Source organism: Salmo trutta, unplaced genomic scaffold (assembly GCF_901001165.1).
Source record: "Salmo trutta unplaced genomic scaffold, fSalTru1.1, whole genome shotgun sequence".
Classification (NCBI taxonomy): domain Eukaryota; kingdom Metazoa; phylum Chordata; class Actinopteri; order Salmoniformes; family Salmonidae; genus Salmo; species Salmo trutta.
This window is the reverse complement of record NW_021822961.1, coordinates 35,978-56,565: the sequence shown is the minus strand read 5'-3', so window position 1 is coordinate 56,565 and position 20,588 is coordinate 35,978. Positions and strand designations below refer to the sequence as shown.

General features: G+C 39.2%; 1 protein-coding gene and 1 long non-coding RNA gene across 7 annotated transcripts; both read right to left on the bottom strand.

The window, feature by feature from the left end:
- Positions 1–234: 234 nt before the first annotated feature.
- LOC115187587 (uncharacterized protein KIAA0754) lies at positions 235–7,148 on the bottom strand. 3 transcript variants are annotated; one of them, XM_029746541.1, is made up of 11 exons: positions 5,114–7,148; positions 4,894–4,975; positions 4,643–4,712; positions 4,366–4,477; positions 2,897–3,052; positions 2,155–2,815; positions 1,178–1,395; positions 1,015–1,071; positions 812–911; positions 539–712; positions 235–418 (listed from the first exon to the last, which is right to left on the bottom strand). In XM_029746541.1, exons 1-10 carry the CDS (start codon positions 5,126–5,128, stop codon positions 540–542), a joined length of 1,644 nt encoding a protein of 547 aa, XP_029602401.1. In that variant the 5' UTR covers positions 5,129–7,148; the 3' UTR covers positions 235–418; position 539. The 3 variants fall into 3 exon arrangements, with proteins under 3 accessions (XP_029602401.1, XP_029602400.1, XP_029602399.1); XM_029746540.1 differs by having other exon boundaries at positions 2,155–3,052; positions 5,114–5,225; positions 5,618–7,148; XM_029746539.1 differs by having other exon boundaries at positions 2,155–3,052.
- Positions 7,149–16,315: 9,167 nt separating this feature from the next.
- LOC115187589 (uncharacterized) lies at positions 16,316–20,435 on the bottom strand. Of its 4 annotated transcripts, XR_003876091.1 has the most exons (5): positions 19,924–20,435; positions 18,414–18,551; positions 17,900–18,145; positions 17,027–17,733; positions 16,316–16,766 (listed from the first exon to the last, which is right to left on the bottom strand). It is a non-coding gene; the product is annotated as an uncharacterized LOC115187589 (long non-coding RNA). The 4 variants fall into 4 exon arrangements; XR_003876090.1 differs by having other exon boundaries at positions 16,316–16,774; positions 17,900–18,551; XR_003876088.1 differs by having other exon boundaries at positions 17,900–18,551.
- Positions 20,436–20,588: the final 153 nt, after the last annotated feature.

Genomic DNA, 20,588 nt, shown 5'->3' with positions numbered 1-20,588 from the left:
TTTAAGGACATTACATCAAAGTTGGATCAGCCTGTAGTGTGGTTTTCCACTTTAATTTTGAGTGTGACTCCAAATCCAGACCTCCATGGGTTGATAAATCGGATTTCCATTAATTATTTTTGTGTGATTTTGTTGTCAGCACATTCAACTATGTAAAGAAAAAAGTATTTAATAAGATTATATCATTCATTCAGATCTAGGATGTGTTATTTTAGTGTTCCCTTTATTGTTTTAAGCAGTATACTTGTCTGTAACGTAAAGCAATGCAGAAGCAATAAGCATTGTAAATGATGATAGAACACATCAAATTAATGTGAACATGAGGACACAAAGGAGAGATTTAATTAAAAGTGTGTTTTAATACATTTTTAATGCTGAAAAAAATCTATGTATGGCAAATCCCCTCTGGGCAAATGGCCTGTTGGACAAAAATAAAAAATAGTTAACATCTTTGCTACTTCAGCCATTTGCTATGTTAAAGTAAAATCTCAGTTAATGATGAATGGATACAATTTGGAAGGATTTTCCAGAGTCATACCTCAGTAGGGTAGAGTGTCAGGTGGCACAACCATTGGTGCCATGAGGTCAAAGTGTGAAGGAGGGAGCAAGCCAGAGAGCTGTCTAGGAAGCAGTCCAGGCCCATGGCTTGGAGGCTTTGAGTTGGTCCCATCATTGTCATGCATTGTAGGGTATCTGCTGCCCCATAGACCTGCTGGTAGTGGGAAAGGTGTTAGCAGGGGACCACCAGGGACATCTATGATTGGCTGACACAGTCTTGGTTAAACCACATGTATTCTAAAGCAATATTCACCTGCTTTCATAGAGTAAGGATTCACTCCTTTGGGGACACTGCCAGTGTTCCCCTGATATCCATAGGTCCCCATCGGTGGAGGTGGTGGTACACACTTGTTCTGTAAAACACATCAACACATTTTCCAAATTGTTAGTAATATTATCACAGTTGAAATACAATGGTTGTTCACTGTTTTTATTTCTTTGAATTTAAGTGTGTACCACAGCCTTGGGCTCAGTTTTGTTAACCCATCTGTGCAGAGTTGGATCCCAGACAATCTGAGGAAGAAGATATTAGCAATGTGAAGCAAGCCACAAATTGTCTTTTTTTTAATCCACTCAATTGTCTCTACATAGAATAAAGTGTTAATAACCAGTTCCTTACAGATCTGTCTTTGTCCTCAGGTAGATGAACCTCCTTCTTATTAACTCTTCCACTCCCAAAGACCCAGCTGAGCCAGCCTCCACTGTTATTGTGAACAGCAGGGGTCTCGGGCTCAGCCACCGGCCGGCTGCCAGTCTGGCACTGAGGGTTGGCATCGGAATGTTCCGGCTTGGTGATGGACATCATAGCAGGATGCTCAACATATCTAAGTCGGACATCTGTAATAAGTGGGAGAAGTCAGGCCACTCTGCTCATGTCACCACACAGAACAATTACTAGCTGCCAGGTAGAAACGTCTCGCTCTGATACTCTGTTACAACCCAATCTTAACCAACACGCAGTCACAGGGATTACTGGGAGGTTACTCCAGGACTCTGCGATCGCATTGTTTTGGTTGCAAAGTCAACAATTCCCTGCATATTATGTGAGGGCTTACAAATTTGACCAATCACCAAACTATTTCTGAATAAAATAGTCACGTCATCACAATATTATTGCATAGAACTGACCCATTACCACAGTACAAAAAGAGGGCTCGCAATTTCAACCAATCACCGCACATTGACTGCATAATATGGTTCAATCAAGCCAGACGTCAACACAGTTTTTTCCTTGTCAGCGCATTTTTGCAACAAATTGGACAAAACAATTGCATATTGCTATGCAAAATGTCATAATTGTCGCTGCAAAATCTAGCATATTTATCAGCTAATATCCAAAAAACCCATGCGAAATCCTGGAGAGATTCACCGGAATATGAAAATGTATACACTCACTACTGTAAGTCGCTCTGGATAAGAGCGTCTGCTAAATGACTAAAATGTAAAAGTAAAATGGAGCTAAACCTGTTGTATGGAGAAAATGCATGAAAGTATTACAGCTATATACTCACATGAGCCATACATTTAATCTATCACAACTTATTCTCACGCTATCACAATGGTAATTTCTTTACTAATTAGGTAAGGTTAAGTGACCTCTTCTCTTGGAATAGAAATCCACAGGTGGAGTACATGCTCCACCATCCCATTTCCACAGTGGTGCCACCATGGGGATGATGGGAGGTGGTTGTGGATGATTGTTTCCATTCTTCACAGGGACACTGGTTGTGAGGAAGATCTCCTCCCTCTCTGCAGGGACACTAGCCTTTGGGACGATCCACTCCCTGTGCGCAGGGACGCTGGCCTTTGGGAAGAGTCCTTTCCTCTGCGCAGTGACACTGGCCATCAGGAGGATCAACTCCCTTTGTGCATGGGTGACGTGTGATGCTCTGAGGATCTTCTTCTTCCGCGCAGTGATAGAAGCTGCTGGAAGAATCCCCTCCCTCTGTACAGGGATGAGGCCTGATGCTCGGAGGATCCCCTCCTTATGTGCAGGCATGAGGCCTGATGCTCGGAGGACCTCCTCCCTCTCAGCAGGGACACTAGCCTTTGGGACAATCCCCTCGCTGTGCGCTGGGACGCTGGCCATTGGTACGATTCCCTCCCTCTGCGCAGGGACACTGGCTGTTTGGAGGATCCCCTCCCTCTGTGCAGGGATGAGGCCTGATGATCGGAGGATCTCCTCCCTCTGTGCATTGATGCTGGCTACTGAGAGAATCCCCTCCCTCTGTGCAGGGACACTGGCTGTTTGGAGGATCTCCTCCCTCTGCGCAGGGACACTGGCTGTTTGGAGGATCCCGTCCCTCTGTGCAGGGATGAGGCCTGATGATCGGAGGATCTCCTCCCTCTGTGCATTGATGCTAGCTGCTGAGAGAATCCCCTCCCTCTGCGCAGGGACACTGGCTGTTTGGAGAATCCCCTCCCTCTGTGCAGGGACACTGGCTGTTTGGAGGATCTCCTCCCTCTGTGCAGCAACTTCGGCTGCTGTGATGATCTGCAGGTATAACATAGAGCATATAGTAATTCCCTAAAAAATCAACCACTTGGAATCTATAACATCATTGACACATACACTGAGTGTGTTAAACATTAAGAACACCTTCTCTTTCCGTGACATAGATTAATCAGGTGAAAGCTATCATCAGTTATTGATGTCAATTGTTAAATCTTCTTAGTGTAGATGAAGGGGAGGAGACAGGTTAAAGAATGATTTTTAGACAATTGAGACATGGATTGTGTATGTGTGTCATTCAGAGTGTGAATAAGCAAACCGGTGCGCCTGGTAGTAGGTGCCAGGCGCACCGGTTTGTGTCAAGAACTGCAAGGGGGGGCAACTCAATAGGTGTTCTTAATGTTTTGTTCACTCAGTGTAGATCAATCCCTAGCATATACTTTCATTTGTATGTGTACTGATAATGTAAATACACAAATTATATTAACGTTATCTACAATATATTATAATACCGTAAGCTTCCCTGCTGCAGGGGCATTTCCTCCTACAATTTTGAGCTGATTTTCTTCACTTAAGCAATATTTTGTATCTTTGTTAATTTTCACATTTATTGTGTTTGGAATGGCACTGTTACTACAGCATTTCATGTAAGTATGTAGGACAATTACCCATAATGCTCACTGACTGAACATTCAAAATTACCATGGCAACTATTGAAAAATTCACATGCCATCGGAAACTTGGAACCTCAGATTTGAAATGAATGTAAGTTATTAGTGTAGAGCTTCCTACTGGTTGATTCTCATACTTCACAAGTGGGAAACTTGAAATCATCATTCCATAACGAGTTAGCGAGTCAGAAATGTCAGAATTTCCTAGTTCCGACTTGAAGGGCCTTCTATGATGTAGGGCAGGTCAGTAACCAAATTATTTTACTGTGCCCAGTCGCACACAGACTTTTATGGTCACACAAGTTGCCACCGGTGGATTCAAAATGAGTAGCCTAACAATTATTTACATGGCCCCAGGTACATTTGCAACCAAATAATTATTCTGTGAGAAATCAGTAATAGTTGCACACATAGGGTAACAATCAGCAATTGACAGTGAGCAATGAGCAAGATAACCATAGACGGGAAGTTGACAATAGCTTATTATTAGTGTAAATACATTGTATTTCTATGGTTGCAGTCCTCTAAGATTGAATTGCATTGAATTGAATTAATCAGATCCAATGATTTACCGCCCGTAGGGTGGGGTACCGTTAGTCATCATTATTATAATCACCATCTCAATCATTATCACCATAACATCATAGACTTATTCTTCTGTATCTGAGACTCATCTGACACTACCTTAGATATGGCAGTCTGCAACTCAATACACTGCCCCTGCAAGGTGTTCAGCGTCCCCTGCATGTGGTTAATCGACTGCTTAACATCGTTCAGCAGGATCTGAATCTCAAGCCTGCAAGAAATCAGGTGGTTCAGCATACTGCGATGAAGAGAGGCTTCAGACCATGCCCATGGGACCATCTATAGGATTCTTTCTCACTTAACACCAATCCTATTAGGAATGTAACTTTGTGCAGAAGATGTTACTATAGAGTTATTTAGAAGAAAAAAAGTGTACTTTGTCAGGTGCCAAAAGGATGACGGGATGTCTCCCTGCTCCAGTGAGCTCTGCTGGCAGGTCTTGCTCCCTGTTGGAGGAACGGGAGCCAAATTAGAAGAAAAATATCTATGGTTGTTCAGCAATGAAACGTTCATGTCATAATGGGGATTGTCCTTCCCTGTGAAAATAATAACTACAGCTGGGGTTTACTTTCTCACTTTTAGATAATGTAATACAATCTTTAAACCCATCAGAAGTGTAGTGCTTACCTCCATGAAAATATTGGCCCCTGTTATTTTGGGCTGCATTGCCCCAATGTTGACCACTAGTTCCAACTTGTGATGAGAAGGTCTTGATGAAATGATCAGGTCAACATTTTGTTAGACATTTCAGAGATAGCATTAACAATTGTACATGAGACAGTGCTTCCAGATATTGAGGTATCTTCCTTCTGAGGTATGTAAAAAAATCTGGTGTGTGAGAACTCACATGAAAGGTATCCATGATTCTAGATTAAGCCAATCATGTATGTGATTACCATCCTATGGGTCAGCAATGGAATGATTGCTACACAGCTTTCAGGCGACTTTATGTCTTGGGCCTGGATGAATCATTGAAATACAAGTAATATTGTGAAGTTGTGATGCATTATTGCCATTGTAATTTGGAATATTCCATCAAAGTTATTTGTTTTGACAGTCAAAACAACTAACTCTTACGATTAATCACTTGACTTGAGTAACTTGAGTTGACGGAAGTAGCAACTTTATATTCTGACCTAAACACTGACTTGTGCAATGCCTAATGCATAATCTATGCACGTTATTTGCTCATCATAGTATATAGCCGAGGATCTCATAGTCCCAAAACAGCATTGGCCATTGGACTGCTCAGTCAAAACAACTAACTTTTACGATTAATCACTTGACTGGAGTAACTTGAGTTCGGAACTAAAACATTAAAAGTAGGCTACAGCTTGACGCATATCCTTACCTTGGACAAGCGTATCCAAAAGGACTATCCAGTCGTGCGTGAAGATACCTTTAGGCAGATAAAAGCGCGGTACGGGTTGAGACACGCTCGGTAATGTGAATCTGTAACACTGATATAAAAGCACGTTTTCATTTATAATTTACACTGTAGAATGACCTGCAAGCCAATCAGAATCTAGTTTAAACAATACCGTGGGTTCCATGGAACGTCACAAACATATTAGGCCACTTGCGTCACAGTACAGTCACTGAACATGGGTTTAATAGCTATATTGGCTATATGTACAGTATATGCACATCGTATTGAATTGAGATTACATTTACTGTAATTATGTAGCCTAATCCTATGAGGATCATATGTCAAATGTCAGAATCATGGCACATGAAAACATCATTAAATTGACTGCAGATTATAAAATTCATCGTGACACAATATCCATGTAATTTCCATTAAATTACGTTGAACCAACGTGGAATAAACATTGAATTGATGTATGTGCCCAGTGGGAAGTGATCAATTCGAAATGATTGAATACATACAGTATTACAAAGAAAAAGATACAAAAATTGCTCCGAAAAGCTCGAAAAAGTCTAATTTCCCTGGGCCACCCAAAAGTAAAATGTATGTACGCATTACTGTACATCGTTTGGGACGAAAGCGTCTGCTTTCAAATCTCTGACTCTCACACATATTTACAATCTCGCGATGTTTATTTCTGGCGCTTTCACGTTTGCGGGATTTTGTGAAGTAAATGATGCGCAGGAGAGCTCCATGAAATCAGGGACATGGTCAAGATGGCGACATGAGAGGGTGGAACATTTCTAGCTGAGGAACAATTTTAGTGTTTTCTCACAAAGTATAACGTTTTTTTTGTTGTTGTTCTTTTTCGATGTAAATGTAGTTTTTAATTGAATTTGGCCAAAGAATATTCAACAAAATAGCTATAAGCCTAATACAAGTGACCACAAGGCAATGACAAAACGCCTTTCATGTGCCAAGGTGATATACTTCAGCATCGGACAGCGCCCATGCACTGAAGTCTTTCAGCAATAACAATACAATACATCCAAAATGCGACAACAACAAGAAGTGCATTTATTCCATATGCATAATCAGACAACTGTGCATTGGTAATAATGTTTCGGATGAAATGGCTATCACAACGTCCAAAATTAAATTAATAATATCCAAAGTGCAGCCACAACGAGAAGTGCAATGCATTCAGCCTATGCCTGTTAACTGTGCACACACTTGTAAAACGAACTGGCTATAATCACAATCTTAGTGATTATATTTCTATTGCAAAAATACTTGTAGGCCGACTGGCCGACAATATGCATGCGTCTTTTTTTAATTTATTATATATTTTTTTATTATGAACACAACAAATACAAAAAAAAACAGAAATATACAAACAAGAGTACAAAACCTAAAAGACAGGTGTATTACATATCAAGCAGGGGCGGAAATCCCGGGGGGGACGGGGGGGACACGACCCCTCCCATCCTGGGAAAAATATGATTTGTCCCCCCCAATATATCACTGAAACATAACTATGTAATTTAAATAATATTAATAATACGCAATGAAAGCAATTGTGCTGATTATAGACACTTAATAGCGCGTTTTTAAGTTTCAAAAGATTGCGACCCCCCCACCCTTTGCCTCACAATGGTTTGATCCACTGCCAGTTCCTTAGTTGGCAAGGTAACAGAGGGGTCGTGTCTACTGTCTGAAAGGCACTCAATGAACGTAACTGACGTAAGGTTAATCCAGTCAATCGCGCACACACACTAGCTGAATATGCAGAGCTAGCGCGCAAATATGAACTATTAAGCTAGCTAGTACCTATTCCATTTATGTGGCGTCGTCAAAGATGGAATCTTTGCTATCCAAGATCTTTGCTATCTTTGCTATTCCAAGATCAGCATGCAGATGATGTAAGTTAGTGCTTCAAAGTCCCTGTGATAAGGTTAGCGATAAACTGAAGTCCAAACTCAACAGAACTACACTCTCTTCTACCATTGTCTTAAATATATTTAATGGTCTCGTTGCAAAAGCTAATTTGTCGCAAGGGAACTTTTATTTATTTATTTTATTTCACCTTTATTTAACCCGGGTAGCAAAGATTATAGCAAACACCACTGAAACTGAATTGGTGCTCGCTAGCTTTGCAAATTCAGCTATTGTTGGAAGCCAGCCAATATGAAACAAACTATTAAAATTACAAAAGGTTGCAGCATATGTTGTGTAAATGGTGAACTCATACAGCTGTCAACTCTTGTCATTTTAATCCGTTTCACATTTGCTAGCTACCTTTTAGATCTAAGCCCAAATAGAATGATAGAAGATGATAGAAGCCCATCTCCTACTGTAAATAACCTACACACTGTGTGTGTGTGTAGCCAGCCAGCCAGTCAGGTAGAAAAATGGCAGAAAAATAAAAGACGGACATCAGAGTATTTTTCAGTACACCAAAACGCAAAGTAAGAACCCTAGTAGCCTAATATCTCAGACTAGTTGATAAAATGTTCATAAGAAAGAAATGAAATTCTAATGGAAATGTTTCACAATGATGTCATTAGGCAGAGCAGGCAACAGATGGCACACAGACAGCAGAGTTGGGGACAGCTATGCAGGGACAGACTGGCAGAGACAGGGAGTCTCAGGTAAGTTTGTTGAGTCTTTGTTTGGCAACATTATGAAAGGTTCTCAATTTTTTTGACTTGTAAAATAGGAACATAATTGGAAAATGCCATGGATACCCCCACTCTCAACTTAAACTGGTGACTGAACTAAGATTTGTTAAAGGCAATGGTATTGCTGTTGTGATTAGTTGTGTAGTTTTGGGTACCGGTAGTTAGGAGTACGGGCAAACACCTTATTTCTTTGGTTCCTCAATATACATTTACCATATTACAATGTAGGCTATGTGTTACAGCACTACTTTTGGTGTCCCCCTCAGGAATTGCTCTTGAGAAAATGTCATGTAATTGTCCCCTCCAAAGTTGATATCAGATTTTCGCCCCTGATATCAAGATTCATTTTCAATTTGTTAAATACTTTTATGGTGCGTATTGCTTTTTTGTTGTTTACTGATCATTTCAAAATAATATTTCAATTCTATCTTAAATAATGTGAAAAGGGGTTTGTTCTCTGCCCACTTCATTTTATGGACAAAGAATCTTCCATGAAAGATAAACAAATTAACAATGAAAGTTAAATCAGGGTCCATATCATTTGGTTCAAAATAAAACATAATATAGTCTTTCAAATTTACATTAATAGTTGTTTCTTTTAAACTAAAATCTTCTAACTCACACCAAAATCTTCTGACATAAGAGCAGTCCCAAAATAAATGGTCAAGAGTCTCTGGGTCACAATCACAAAATACACATTTGTTATCAATAGCTATTTTAAATCTGTGTATAATAAAGGTCTTTACAGAGTAGATTCTATGAATGAGTTTGTATGATACTTCTTTCACCTTATTAGATATACAATATTTACCAGATAACAACAAAACTTTGTTCCAGTTCACTTGTCCTCGGGCTGCATTCCAGTACATTTTAACAGAGGGAATAGTAACATATTGACAGTTTCCTTATATACATGTTATTACATTTATAGTTTACAATGTCAATTCCTTCTAATTGTATTGAGGCTACAAAATCCTCAACAGTTGCACTTGGAGTATTGTTATATTCTCCTAAAAGAAGAATAGCACCTTTAGGGACAGCTCTAACAACAATTTGATACTCCTCAGGAGTGAATGTAACATTGTGTGTTCTAATAAATTCTGGATAATCATATAGTTGTCCATCATTGTTCAGTAATTGTTTAACCCAAATAATGTTGTTGTCAAACCAGTTCTGGAAAAACAAAGACTTGTTTTTGTATTTGATGTCTTTATTATTCCAGATTGTATACCTATTAGGGGATAAATTGTGTTTGTACATGAGGTTCCAAGTTAGAAGTACTTGTTTATGAAAGTTTGCAAGCTTAATAGGGATTTTACCCACATCAAAGTTGCATTTGAGTAAGAATTCTAGACCACCAATTTGTTGGAATATTAAATTAGGGATGATATTCCAGATGTAATCCTTATTTCTTAAATAGTTTTGCATTCATTTAATTTGAAATATTATGAGGCTTAAAAATCCAGAGCATTCAACCCTCCCTCACATTGGGTGCTACATATTACCGCTTTTCTAAAATAATGTGGTTTATTCCTCTATATGAAATTAAATCATTTCGTATCAACCATTTTAGTTACTGACAGAGGAACATCCAAGGCAAGGGAGGTATAAACTAATCTGGACAGACCTTCAGATTTTGATAAAAGTACACGTCCAGATAAAGAAAGATCTCTTAAAAACCAGGAGTTAAATCTCTTTCCAATTTTCTCTACAATAGGAGAGAAAGGTTGCGACGGCGCAATACCATCTAAGTAGGGGCAGAGTGAGTAGTGTTGGAGGAGAGCGAGAGGGAAAAGAATACAAGGTAGTGGTCGGAGACTTGGAGGGGAGTTGCAGTGAGATTAGTAGAAGAACAGCATCTAGTAAAGATGAGGTCAAGCGTATTGCCTGCCTTGGGAGTGGGGGGGGATGGTGAGAGGGTTGAGGTCAAAAGAGGAGAGGAGTGGAAAGAAGGAGGCCGAGAGAAATGAGTCAAAGGTAGACGTAGGGAGGTTAAAGTCACCCAGAATTGTGAGGGGTGAGCCATCCTCAGGAAAGGAACTTATCAAGGCGTCAAGCTCATTGATGAACTCTCCAAGGGAACCTGGAGGGCGATAAATGATAAGGATGTTAGGCTTGAATGGGCTAATGACTGTGACAGCATGGAATTCAAAGGAGGATATAGACAGATGGGTCAGGGAAGAAAGAGAGAATGTCCACTTGGGAGAGATGAGGATTCCAGTGCCACCACCCCGCTCACCAGATGCTCTCAGGGTATGCGAGAACACGTGGTCAGATGAGGAGAGAGCAGTAGGAGTAGCAGTGTTTTCTGTGGTAATCCATGTTTCCGTCAGCGCCAAGAACTCGAGGGACTGGAGGGTAGCATAGGCTGAGATGAACTCTGCCTTGTTGGCCGCAGACCGACAGTTCCAGAGGCTGCCGGAGACCTGGAACTCAACGTGGGTCGTGCGCGCTGGGACCACCAGGTTAGAGTGGCAGCGGCCATGCGGTGTGAAGCGTTTGTTTGGCCTGTGCAGAGAGGAGAGAACAGGGATAGACAGACACATAGTTGACGGGCTACAGGAGAGGCTACGCTAATGCAAAGGAGATTGGAATGAAAATTAACTAAACAACTGGGGAAACGAGAGAGCAGGGCCTCCATCACTAACCATTCACTGAAACACTCAAATATAACTATTCCAACTTCCACTTTAGAAATTATAATTGATGTAAACTACAGTGGTTCAATGTTTCCAGGAATAGGCTCAAACTTAGTTTATTCAGCTAGATAACTTGGTACAGTATTCTTCCGTGAAACCCACCGAGTGCACCGTATCCTATGACGCCGTAGCTAACTAGCATCCAATAACACACGCTTAGCACCAATACTTGGTTACAACAAACTACCAATGGATCATTCGTGTCCGTGTCTAGTTCCTTTCATAACGCAGAAGTAATTAAACGTTGGCTAGCTAACACAAAGTCAGTCCTGCTAGCTACACAAGTGGACTACACAACTCGAAAGTTCAGAAAGTTAAGCTTACGCTGCAAAAATCTTATTGACTAAAAATGATACAGTACTGCTAGCTGGTAGAGTTGGCTAGCTAGCAGTGGCTGCAACCAGTGGCTGCAACCTGAGGATCAAGAAGCTCGGAATCGTCTGTGGCCGATGATTGAGAGAGCAAGGAAGGAAGGGAAAAGTGCATACTTTGCCGGAGCTAAGGCTTTTGGTAATGGAAGGGAAATTCACGCTGACGCCTAGTTTGTTGACTGCTGGATTTATCAAGTGAGTTGTGCAGGACTGAGTTTTATTTGCATCTGATAAAACTTTATATTTCTTGAGGAAAGAGCATTGTTTGTGTGAGCCAAACTTATTTAATATCTAAAAAAAAAATGTATGGCAGGGAAATTCACACTGACACTTAAAGCTAGCTTGATGGCTATTCGTTTTTACCAATCTATGGTACAATGTTATTTGCAATTGTATAAAAATATGTATATATATAATTTAGGTCAACCACTTGCGTGGTGCAAAGGACTGTTTTTATTTGCAACTAGTAAGAACTTTTCTTTTTGTGAGACCCTGATTCGTGTGAACGTATACAAGTTTAATATTCTTCATATAGTCACTGTGATAGTAAATGTCCATTTCTGTTTTTTCTATTAATGCCAGGGGAATCCGTAATATTTTGAAAAGGAAATATTATTTCTTTTGTATTGTAAGGGTAAGAGTGCCGACTTTTATTTCATTCAAGAAACTCATGCCTGTTCCACAGATACTGCGTTTTGGGAGTGTCAATGGGGGAATGATATTTGGTTTTCATTTGGTACTAATCGGTCAGCAGGTGAAGCTATTTTAAAAGGCAACTTTAAGGGTCATATATTGAGTCATGAAGCAGATAATACAGGGAGATGGATTATACTATTGGTAGATGTCAACCATGTTCAATTCATTGTTGTAAATACTTATGCTTCCAATAACAAGTCAAGTAACTGTATTTTATTTAGAGACATTGAGAGGAAAATAAGTCAAATTATGTCTAAATTCCCATTGGCCAAAGTAATATGGGGTGGAGATTTTAATACATGATAATCTAGATATATGACCTCCTAAGGATAGCAATTCTGTTTGTGAGATAAGGAATATATGTCTAAGGTTAGGTGTTCTAGATATTTGGAGACATAAGAACCCAGATAAGATTATGTTTACATGGAGTACTAAAGATTTATCTATACAATCCCGTATTGATTTCTGGCTGATATCTGAAGATATGGCTGACAAGGTTGATACAGACTCCATTGAACCATCGATTTTAACAGACCACAAAGGGATCTCAATAAAGATAAATATGCATGGTTTGTCAACAAAAAAAATTAGCAAAGGTTACTGGAAAATGAACAAGACTTTACTAGAGAAGGAAGTAGCAGGAATGAATGATAAATACTGGAATTGTGCCTGTGTTATGAATACGTTTGGAAGTCACTGGGAGCTAATGAAATTTGATTAAGGCTTTTGGCTATTTCAATGGGGAAAGAAATTTCTCGTGCCAAGAGAGAAAGAATATGACATCATAAAGGGAATAATGGATTATACTAAAAAGAGTTAACTAACTAATCAGGAATTACTGGAGCTATCATCATTGCAAATGCAGTTAGACTGTATCTACGAGGAAAAGGCCCGTGGAACGTTTGTAAGGTCAAGACGAAAATGGATGGAAAAGGGAGAGAAAAATACAAAATATTTCTTTAATTTAGAAAAAAAGGCAGGCGAAAAGACTTCCATATGTAAATTAATGATTAATAATGCTCCCAATGAAAATCCAAAAGAAATCTCTCAGCATGTTGCCCAGTTTTATCAGAATCTGTATACATCAGCCCAGCCAACTTCCAATATGGATCTTTTCTTAGACAATGTAGCAAACATTGCTAAGAAGATAGATAATGATTTCAGGGATTTTTGTGATGATGCGTTATCTGAAATTGAGATAAAAGACTGTATTAAAAGCCTTAAGGACAATAGGTCCCCTGGAAATGATGGTTTATAAGCAAGTTTTATAAAGCATTCAATGATAAATTGATTCCTTTCATTCTTGCTATGTTTCCAGAATCAATAGAAAAAGGGGAGTTACCGGCTTCCTTAAAGCAAGGTGTAATTACTTTGATTCCCAAACCTAATAAGGATACTCTTTATACAGACAACTGGCGACCCATTAGCCTGTTGAATAATGATGGGAAATTATTTGCCCTTGGATTTGCTAAGAGGTTGAAACGAGGCTTGCATCATATAATTGATGAACAATCTGGTTTTATGCATGCTCGACACATTAGTAATAACATCAGGTTGATCTTAGATATGATTGACTATAATGACCTCATCCTTGATGATAGTTTTCTTATGTTTGTTGATTTTTTTAAAGCTTTTGACACTGTAGAACATGAGTTTATGTTCAAAGCAATATGTTTTTTGGGGTTTGTGACTACTTTTTGAAAGCAGTCCAAACGTTATATAGTGGTTGTACTAGCTCTGTAAAATTAGCTCGCGGGACATCCCAAAGATCTGATATTGGCCGTGGCATTAGGCAGGGCTGCCCAATTAGTCCATTTGTATTTTTATTGGTTACTCAAATTATGGCCTTTCATATCAAGAAAGGGAATTTATGGTGTTTTAGCACTTGGCAAGAATTTAAACTATGTCAACTGGCTGATGATACCACCATATTTTTAAGAGACAGGAATGAGGTTTCTAAAGCAGTTTCCTGTATTGAAGACTTTTCCTTAGTTTCAGGTTTGAAAATTATTATCAATAAGTCAGTCTTATTTCCACTCAAGGATTTTGTTTTACAGGAAGTATATGGTATCCCAATTGAAGATAAGGTTACTTATCTTGAAATTGTTATATCCAAGGATGAAAAACAAAGGACTGAATTGAACTTTAACCCCATTATTGAGAAAACAAATAAGAAATTGAACCTCTGGTTGATGAGAGATATTTCGTTATACGGTTGGGTTTTATTTTCCAAAGCTGAAGGGTTATCCATATTGGTTTATGTCTCGTTATCACTTGGCTTACCCCCTAAAATTGTAAAGGACTTAGATAAGATTCTTTATCATTTTATTTGGAGTAACAAGCCTCACTATCTACGATAAGATATTCTCACTAATACCCAAGAACAAGGAGGTCTTGAGGTTTTAGATTTCAATACTCTAAATAATACTTTTAAAATAAATTGGATTCTGAAGTATGTTAAGAACCAGAACAGTATTTGGAATGTCTTCCCTAAGTATTTATTTGACTCTGTTGGTGGTTTAGAATTTTGCTTCGATGTAATTTTGATATTGATAAAATCCCAGTAAAGTTGGCCATATTCCATAAGCAGACAATTTTAGCTTGGATGTTAGCGTATAAACACAATTTTTACCCACAGATACTTTTTATGGAACGAAGATATACGATTTAAAAATAAGTATTTTTCATAACTGGTTTGAGAACACAATAATTTTGGTTGGTCAGTTACTGAATAAGGATGGATATCTTCTCTCATATGGGGAATTTCTTGATAAGTTTAAAATTCAAATTTTAAACTTGATGTAACAGATTTACATGAAAATATATTCATTGGCAATATTAACAAAGATAAATGTAGTAATAAACATATTAGGAATATTGTTTGTGATACTACAATTCTCTCAGCAATATTATTTTGGTCAGATATCTATGGTGATATACAATGGGGGAAAGCATGGAAAATTGCTAACAAATATTGTATCAGTAACAAAGTAAAGGAAGTTTCATTTGAAATGTTACATAGAATTTGTCCTGTGAAACATGTTTTGGAAAGATTCAAGCTGTCACGACCGTCGTATGAATAATTAGACCAAGGCGCAGCGTGAGTAGAGTTCCACATTTTAATAATAGTGAAACTTCCAAAAACAACAAAGCTATAACGATCGTGAAACACGTAGCGCACATAGGCACTCACACAAAACAATATCCCACATCGCAGGTGGGAAAAAGGACACACTAAGTATGATCCCCAATGAGAGGTAACGATTATCAGCTGCCTCCAATTGGGAACCATATACACACACCAACATAGAAATATAATACCTAGAAACCCCCCTAGTCACGCCCTGACCTAAAACACCATAGAGAACACCGAGGGCTCTCTATGGTCAGGGTGTGACACAAGCTGAATATTGAATATAACTGTGATTTCTGTGGAATGGAGAAGGAGACCATTTTGCATTTGTTTTTTACCTGTATTTATAGCAGAATGTTTTGGATTGACAAACAGAATTTTGTTACAAAATAAATAGGACCGGTTGTACTATTTAATGGTTTTGATATAATGATTTATTTCAGAATTTCTGACATAGATAAAGATGTAGCATATTTAATTCAACTGCTAATAATACTAGGTAAATTTCATATTCACAAATGCAAATGGTCTAATTCAAAACCTAACTTTTTCACTTTATAAATGAGTTTAAACAATATGGCACCACTAACTAAAATGAAAAACAAAAAGGCAATTAAAACTTGTAGTCTTAAGGAATATGATTTGTTTGTTTAGGATTCCTGGCAATGTAAATAGTTTGTTAGTACGCTTGTTTGCATGTGACTATTCCTCTTTTGTTTGATGATATTTGTTAATAAAGAAAAGTAAAAAAGAGTGCCCTGTAAAAGTTGAAATCATATTGAACAACTACCAGAGAGAACCTTCTCTACATAGGAATTGCATACCATATTTTTTTCCATACATCAAAATAATACTTTATTGTCAATCAGCAATTACTTACTTAGATAAGGCCTCAACAAGGCCCCAGTTCATGGTTGAAAATAACTTATGTCAGTGCCAATGAGTTACACTGAGTGTATAAAATATTAAGAACACCTGCTCTTTCCATGACATATGCTGACCAGGTGAATCCAGGTTAACACTATAATCCCTTATGGATGTCACTAGTTAAATCCACTTAAATAAGTATAGATAAAGAGGAGGAGAAAGGTTTAAAAAAATATTGTAAGGCTTGAGACAATTGAGACATGGATTGTCATCTAAAGGGTGAATGGGCAAGACAAAATACTTACATGCCTTTCAACGGGGCATGGTTGTAGGTGCCAGGGGTACCAGTTTGTGTCAAGAACTGCAACGTTACTGGGTTTTTTACGCTCAACATTTTCCCGTGTGTATCAAGAATGGTCCACCACTCAAAAGACAATTTGACACAACTGTGGGAAGCATTGGAGTCAACATGGGCCAGCATCCCTGTGAATGTGTTGTACACTCAGTACATTAATAGTATTGGTACCGTGTTCTTGCCGTAACCTGTAAAGCTGGAGCAGCCTGCGAGGCAGGGGGAGGTGTAGGTGATGCCATTGTCTGAACACACAGGGTCCCACTCCCCAGCCAAGCAGGAGCAGTCTCTGTTACACTCTGTCAACAGGCTGCCATCGTACACCAGGGGACCTGGGGGACTGAGAAAATGGCTGGGAATAATGATGTTTAAATAATTGTTGCTGAACTATCATTGACATAGGCACAGTGACAAAACAGCCAGGAATCCTGGCTCAGTAACAACCATACTGTATATTCCCACAAGAGGGAGCCCAGGAAGAGGCCCATGTGTGTTTTGGTCTAACTCTCCCTCATATTCCACTGATCAAAACTTTTGTTTTTATCAACCGACACACCCCCCAACAAACCAACCAATCAGATGTCATATTTACCCGTTGTAGGACACGGTCAGACCAGCCACCTTAACGTTGTCACACTTAGTGCCAGACTTCAGAGGGAGGAGGAGGTAGGCCATGAAGGAGGTGACGAAAGACAGCTGGGCTCCAGACACAACGCCAAGCTTATACCTCTTCATCAGTAGACCTCCCAGGAATATCCCCACCGCACCCACAGGCAGGTTCACCTCACCTGGAAAAGTTATACTCACACGTCTTTAGTGCTGCCAGTGTGCTGGAGTTTCATTTCCACTCATGTTCAACAAACCTACAGGGGATGGGAGAGAACAAAAAAAATAGTATTTAATGCCATTCAACATCAATACTGACAGGATGGAACATTTCAGTTGGAGCATGTCCAGGTTTCTATGGCTTCGTTAAGACAGGCAGCCCAATTCAGTTGTTTTTTTGAGTAATTGGTATTTTGACCAATCAGATATGCTCTGAAAAAGAGCTGATGCGAAAATATGTAATGTGATTGGTCAAAAGACCAATTAGTGGAAAAAATATCATAATTGGACTGCCTGTCTAAATGTTTCCCTTGTCTCTCTGTCTCTGACCCAAACCTCAGATCTTGCATCGATTACACAGGGCTGAAAAGGATTAGGATCAAGAATCGTTACCCCCTACCCGATGTCCACCGCCTTGGAGTTGGCCCTAGGAGCCCAATTCTTCACCAAACTGGACCTCCGCAATGCTAAAAACTGGTGAGAATCAGGGAGGGAGATGAGTGGAAAACTGCCTTTAACACCCCTAGTGGTCACTGAGTATTTAGTCATGACCTTCGGAATATCGAACTCACCGGCATTCTTTCAAGCATTGATCAATGACACTCTTAGGGATATGTTGAATGGGTTCGTCTTTGTTTACCTCGACGACATCCTGATCTTCTCCAAAAACCCTTCCGGAACACATACGGCCCTGTCCCACCTCACTCAAACAGGTTTTTGCTGGAATCTCGAGGCTGACAGGGCATTCATAGAGCTCAAGGGACGTTTCAACTCCGGACCCATCCTCGTTCATCCTGACCCTACTCGTCCCTTTGTGGTAGAGGTGGACGCCTCGGACACCGGAGCTGGTGCGGTCCTTTCACAGCGGAACGAGGAGGACAAGAAACTGCACCCATGCGCATTTTTTATTTTTACTAAAAATGGCATATCAGTTTGGATACTAGGCTGCAACAACATAGCAGCACATAAAACAATGTTAGGGGATTGACAGTAGAGTCATGGACAAACGCAAGTCAATCAATTCATAGGAACAACTAGAAAACTGGACAGTACTGAGAGCAGACTCTGAACCACAAGAAAAACGGATCATACTGTAGTCTGTATCTAGTTTTTACTACATGAATTCTCAAGTAACTCAATGTTATTGTTGATACCCATCTCAAAGCTGCAGTCTATGAGTCCGATGAGAGAGCTGGACAGGTCAAAGTGTCTCTCTGAGTGATGGCACACTTCATGTAGGTCCCTGACAGAGCTTTGGTGAAGGAGACGAACGACAGGGCCACGATGAACTGCTGACAAACACAAGAGAGAGAACATTAGTGTGTGTTTGTCCGTGTGTATGTGCATGCGTGGATGCGTGTGCAGACAGAGTGCATGTGTAGCTGAGGTGGCCTGCAAAAGTAAAAAGAACGGACACAAGTTTACGTCTGCAAAGTTCTGGCGCTTTCTTTATTCTGAAGAATGTTTTTTTTCTCTTGTTCAATTGTCTATTTTCTTGTTAGTACTTTGAAAATATTCACATCAAACAAGTGCACATTTTAAATTACACAACATAAATGCACTTTACCTAAAGCACAACTCAAAAATGTTCCACAAATAACCCTGTCTTAGTGTATGGTTTCACATGAAAACCACAATGTATTTCACATTCATACAATAGAAACACCTATATATGAAAACATAACTGAATGTTTTTCTATATACCGCTACCTCTATAGAAAACTGACAACAATACATTCAGCTTTAAGATAGTGGCACCTCCAGAAAATCGTCTCTCTCTCACTGTATGCACTAAAAGTCCACCAGACTGAGCGTGCTCGGCCAGTTTACCAGCTAGTGAGCACAATTTTACACAAAAAAAACCAACTCAGAAATCCCTAACAAATGGATTCTTTATAACAAATCTCCTAGACAAAATCCAGTACAAGTAAGCTACTCAGTAAACATAGTCTCTGTGACTCGTAAATCGTTTTTTACCTCAGCTAGCATCAAGCTAACATATACTCTCACTCAATGTAAATCACATTCTTCTCTCACTCAGTTCGACACAAAGCCAAAACAAGACCTTTCCTAACGTGATAATACCTTGACAGAGTTGTTAAATAGCATTAATACTGTGATGATTTATGTAGTTAGTTGTAGTTGAGGATTTATTGAAAGGTGTGGTAAAATATTTGTTCTTTTCATTGTATGATGGACACTGGGTTTACGCTACACTGTATGACGGACAAACATTGCGTGACTAAGGTCACTTGAGTTCCCTGAACTTGTTTACCGGGCTGGACTCTTTTTAGGCCCGAGGTAGAGGACATTTCTGAAGGAACCAGAGCTGTTTAAAGCTCCTTATTGTTGTGTGTGTGATCATTTATGTTGTTAATACATCCACGCAAAAGAATACAGTTGTTTTGAAGTTATTTCCATTGTTTTAAGGGTTCATGAAACGTGTATTTCCATCCTGACATTTACATGAGTCCTTTGTATTGGTGTAGACTTGACGGACCAGATGGGACTCATTCCCTATCAAACTAAAAGGAGAAACTAATATTTTCTCTGGTAGGCACAACCTACCTGGCACCCCTATAAATTATAACCTCAAGTCAAAACCGTTACAATGTTATTACATATTGTGTATATATTTGAACGTTTGGAAGTTCTGTTACATACCTGTAATAGTAAAAAGAACAGACCCAGTTTAGCTCAGTAAAGTTCTGATCCTTATTCAGCAGAATGGTGAGCGCTTGGCCAGAACTTGCTGTTTCTCCTGCTACAACAGTGCAACAGCGCCAACTATTGGCCTGATGGACTGCTAACGCTAAAGTATGTAGAAAATACAATTTAGATTAATTAAGACAAATACATAAACAAATTGGGGGGGAAATAAATAATAAAGGAGTGTCCGTTTTTAATGACTTTGTTTTCAACCCATTACACAAGCACAATCGTACATGTGCATTTTAAAGCATTATTAAGAACCTTGAGTGTGGAACTGCAGGGCGTTTGGTGGCCTGCTTGTCACGGACACACAGTTCCTGTTGGCTGGTCAGCTTCGCTCTGTCCTCTGCTGAATCACCCATCCTATCCAGTCAGATACGCAAAAACCACATCAATTTCACATGTGAACACGGGAAGTGTTCCAAAAACATGTTTTCATGTAATCTTATGTGAAGATAATGTGATAACATTAAACTACACATGTGAAAATGTGATTTTGGCATGATTTTCACATGGTTTTCACATGATTTCACATAAAATGTCAGTTGAAATCATGTGGTTTTTCTGTAAGGGCTGGAATATAAGATGCATTTTGATGTTATGTTTGATGTTACATG

Bases quoted from the DNA above. Each gene is read 5' to 3' on its own strand.
- LOC115187587 (XM_029746539.1), bottom strand. The intron at 3,053-4,365 runs GTAGTGTCAGAT...TTATACCTGCAG, and splicing joins TGCAGACTGCCATATCTAAG to ATCATCACAGCAGCCGAAGT. The intron at 713-811 runs GTGAATATTGCT...TCCCACTACCAG, and splicing joins TCCTTACTCTATGAAAGCAG to CAGGTCTATGGGGCAGCAGA.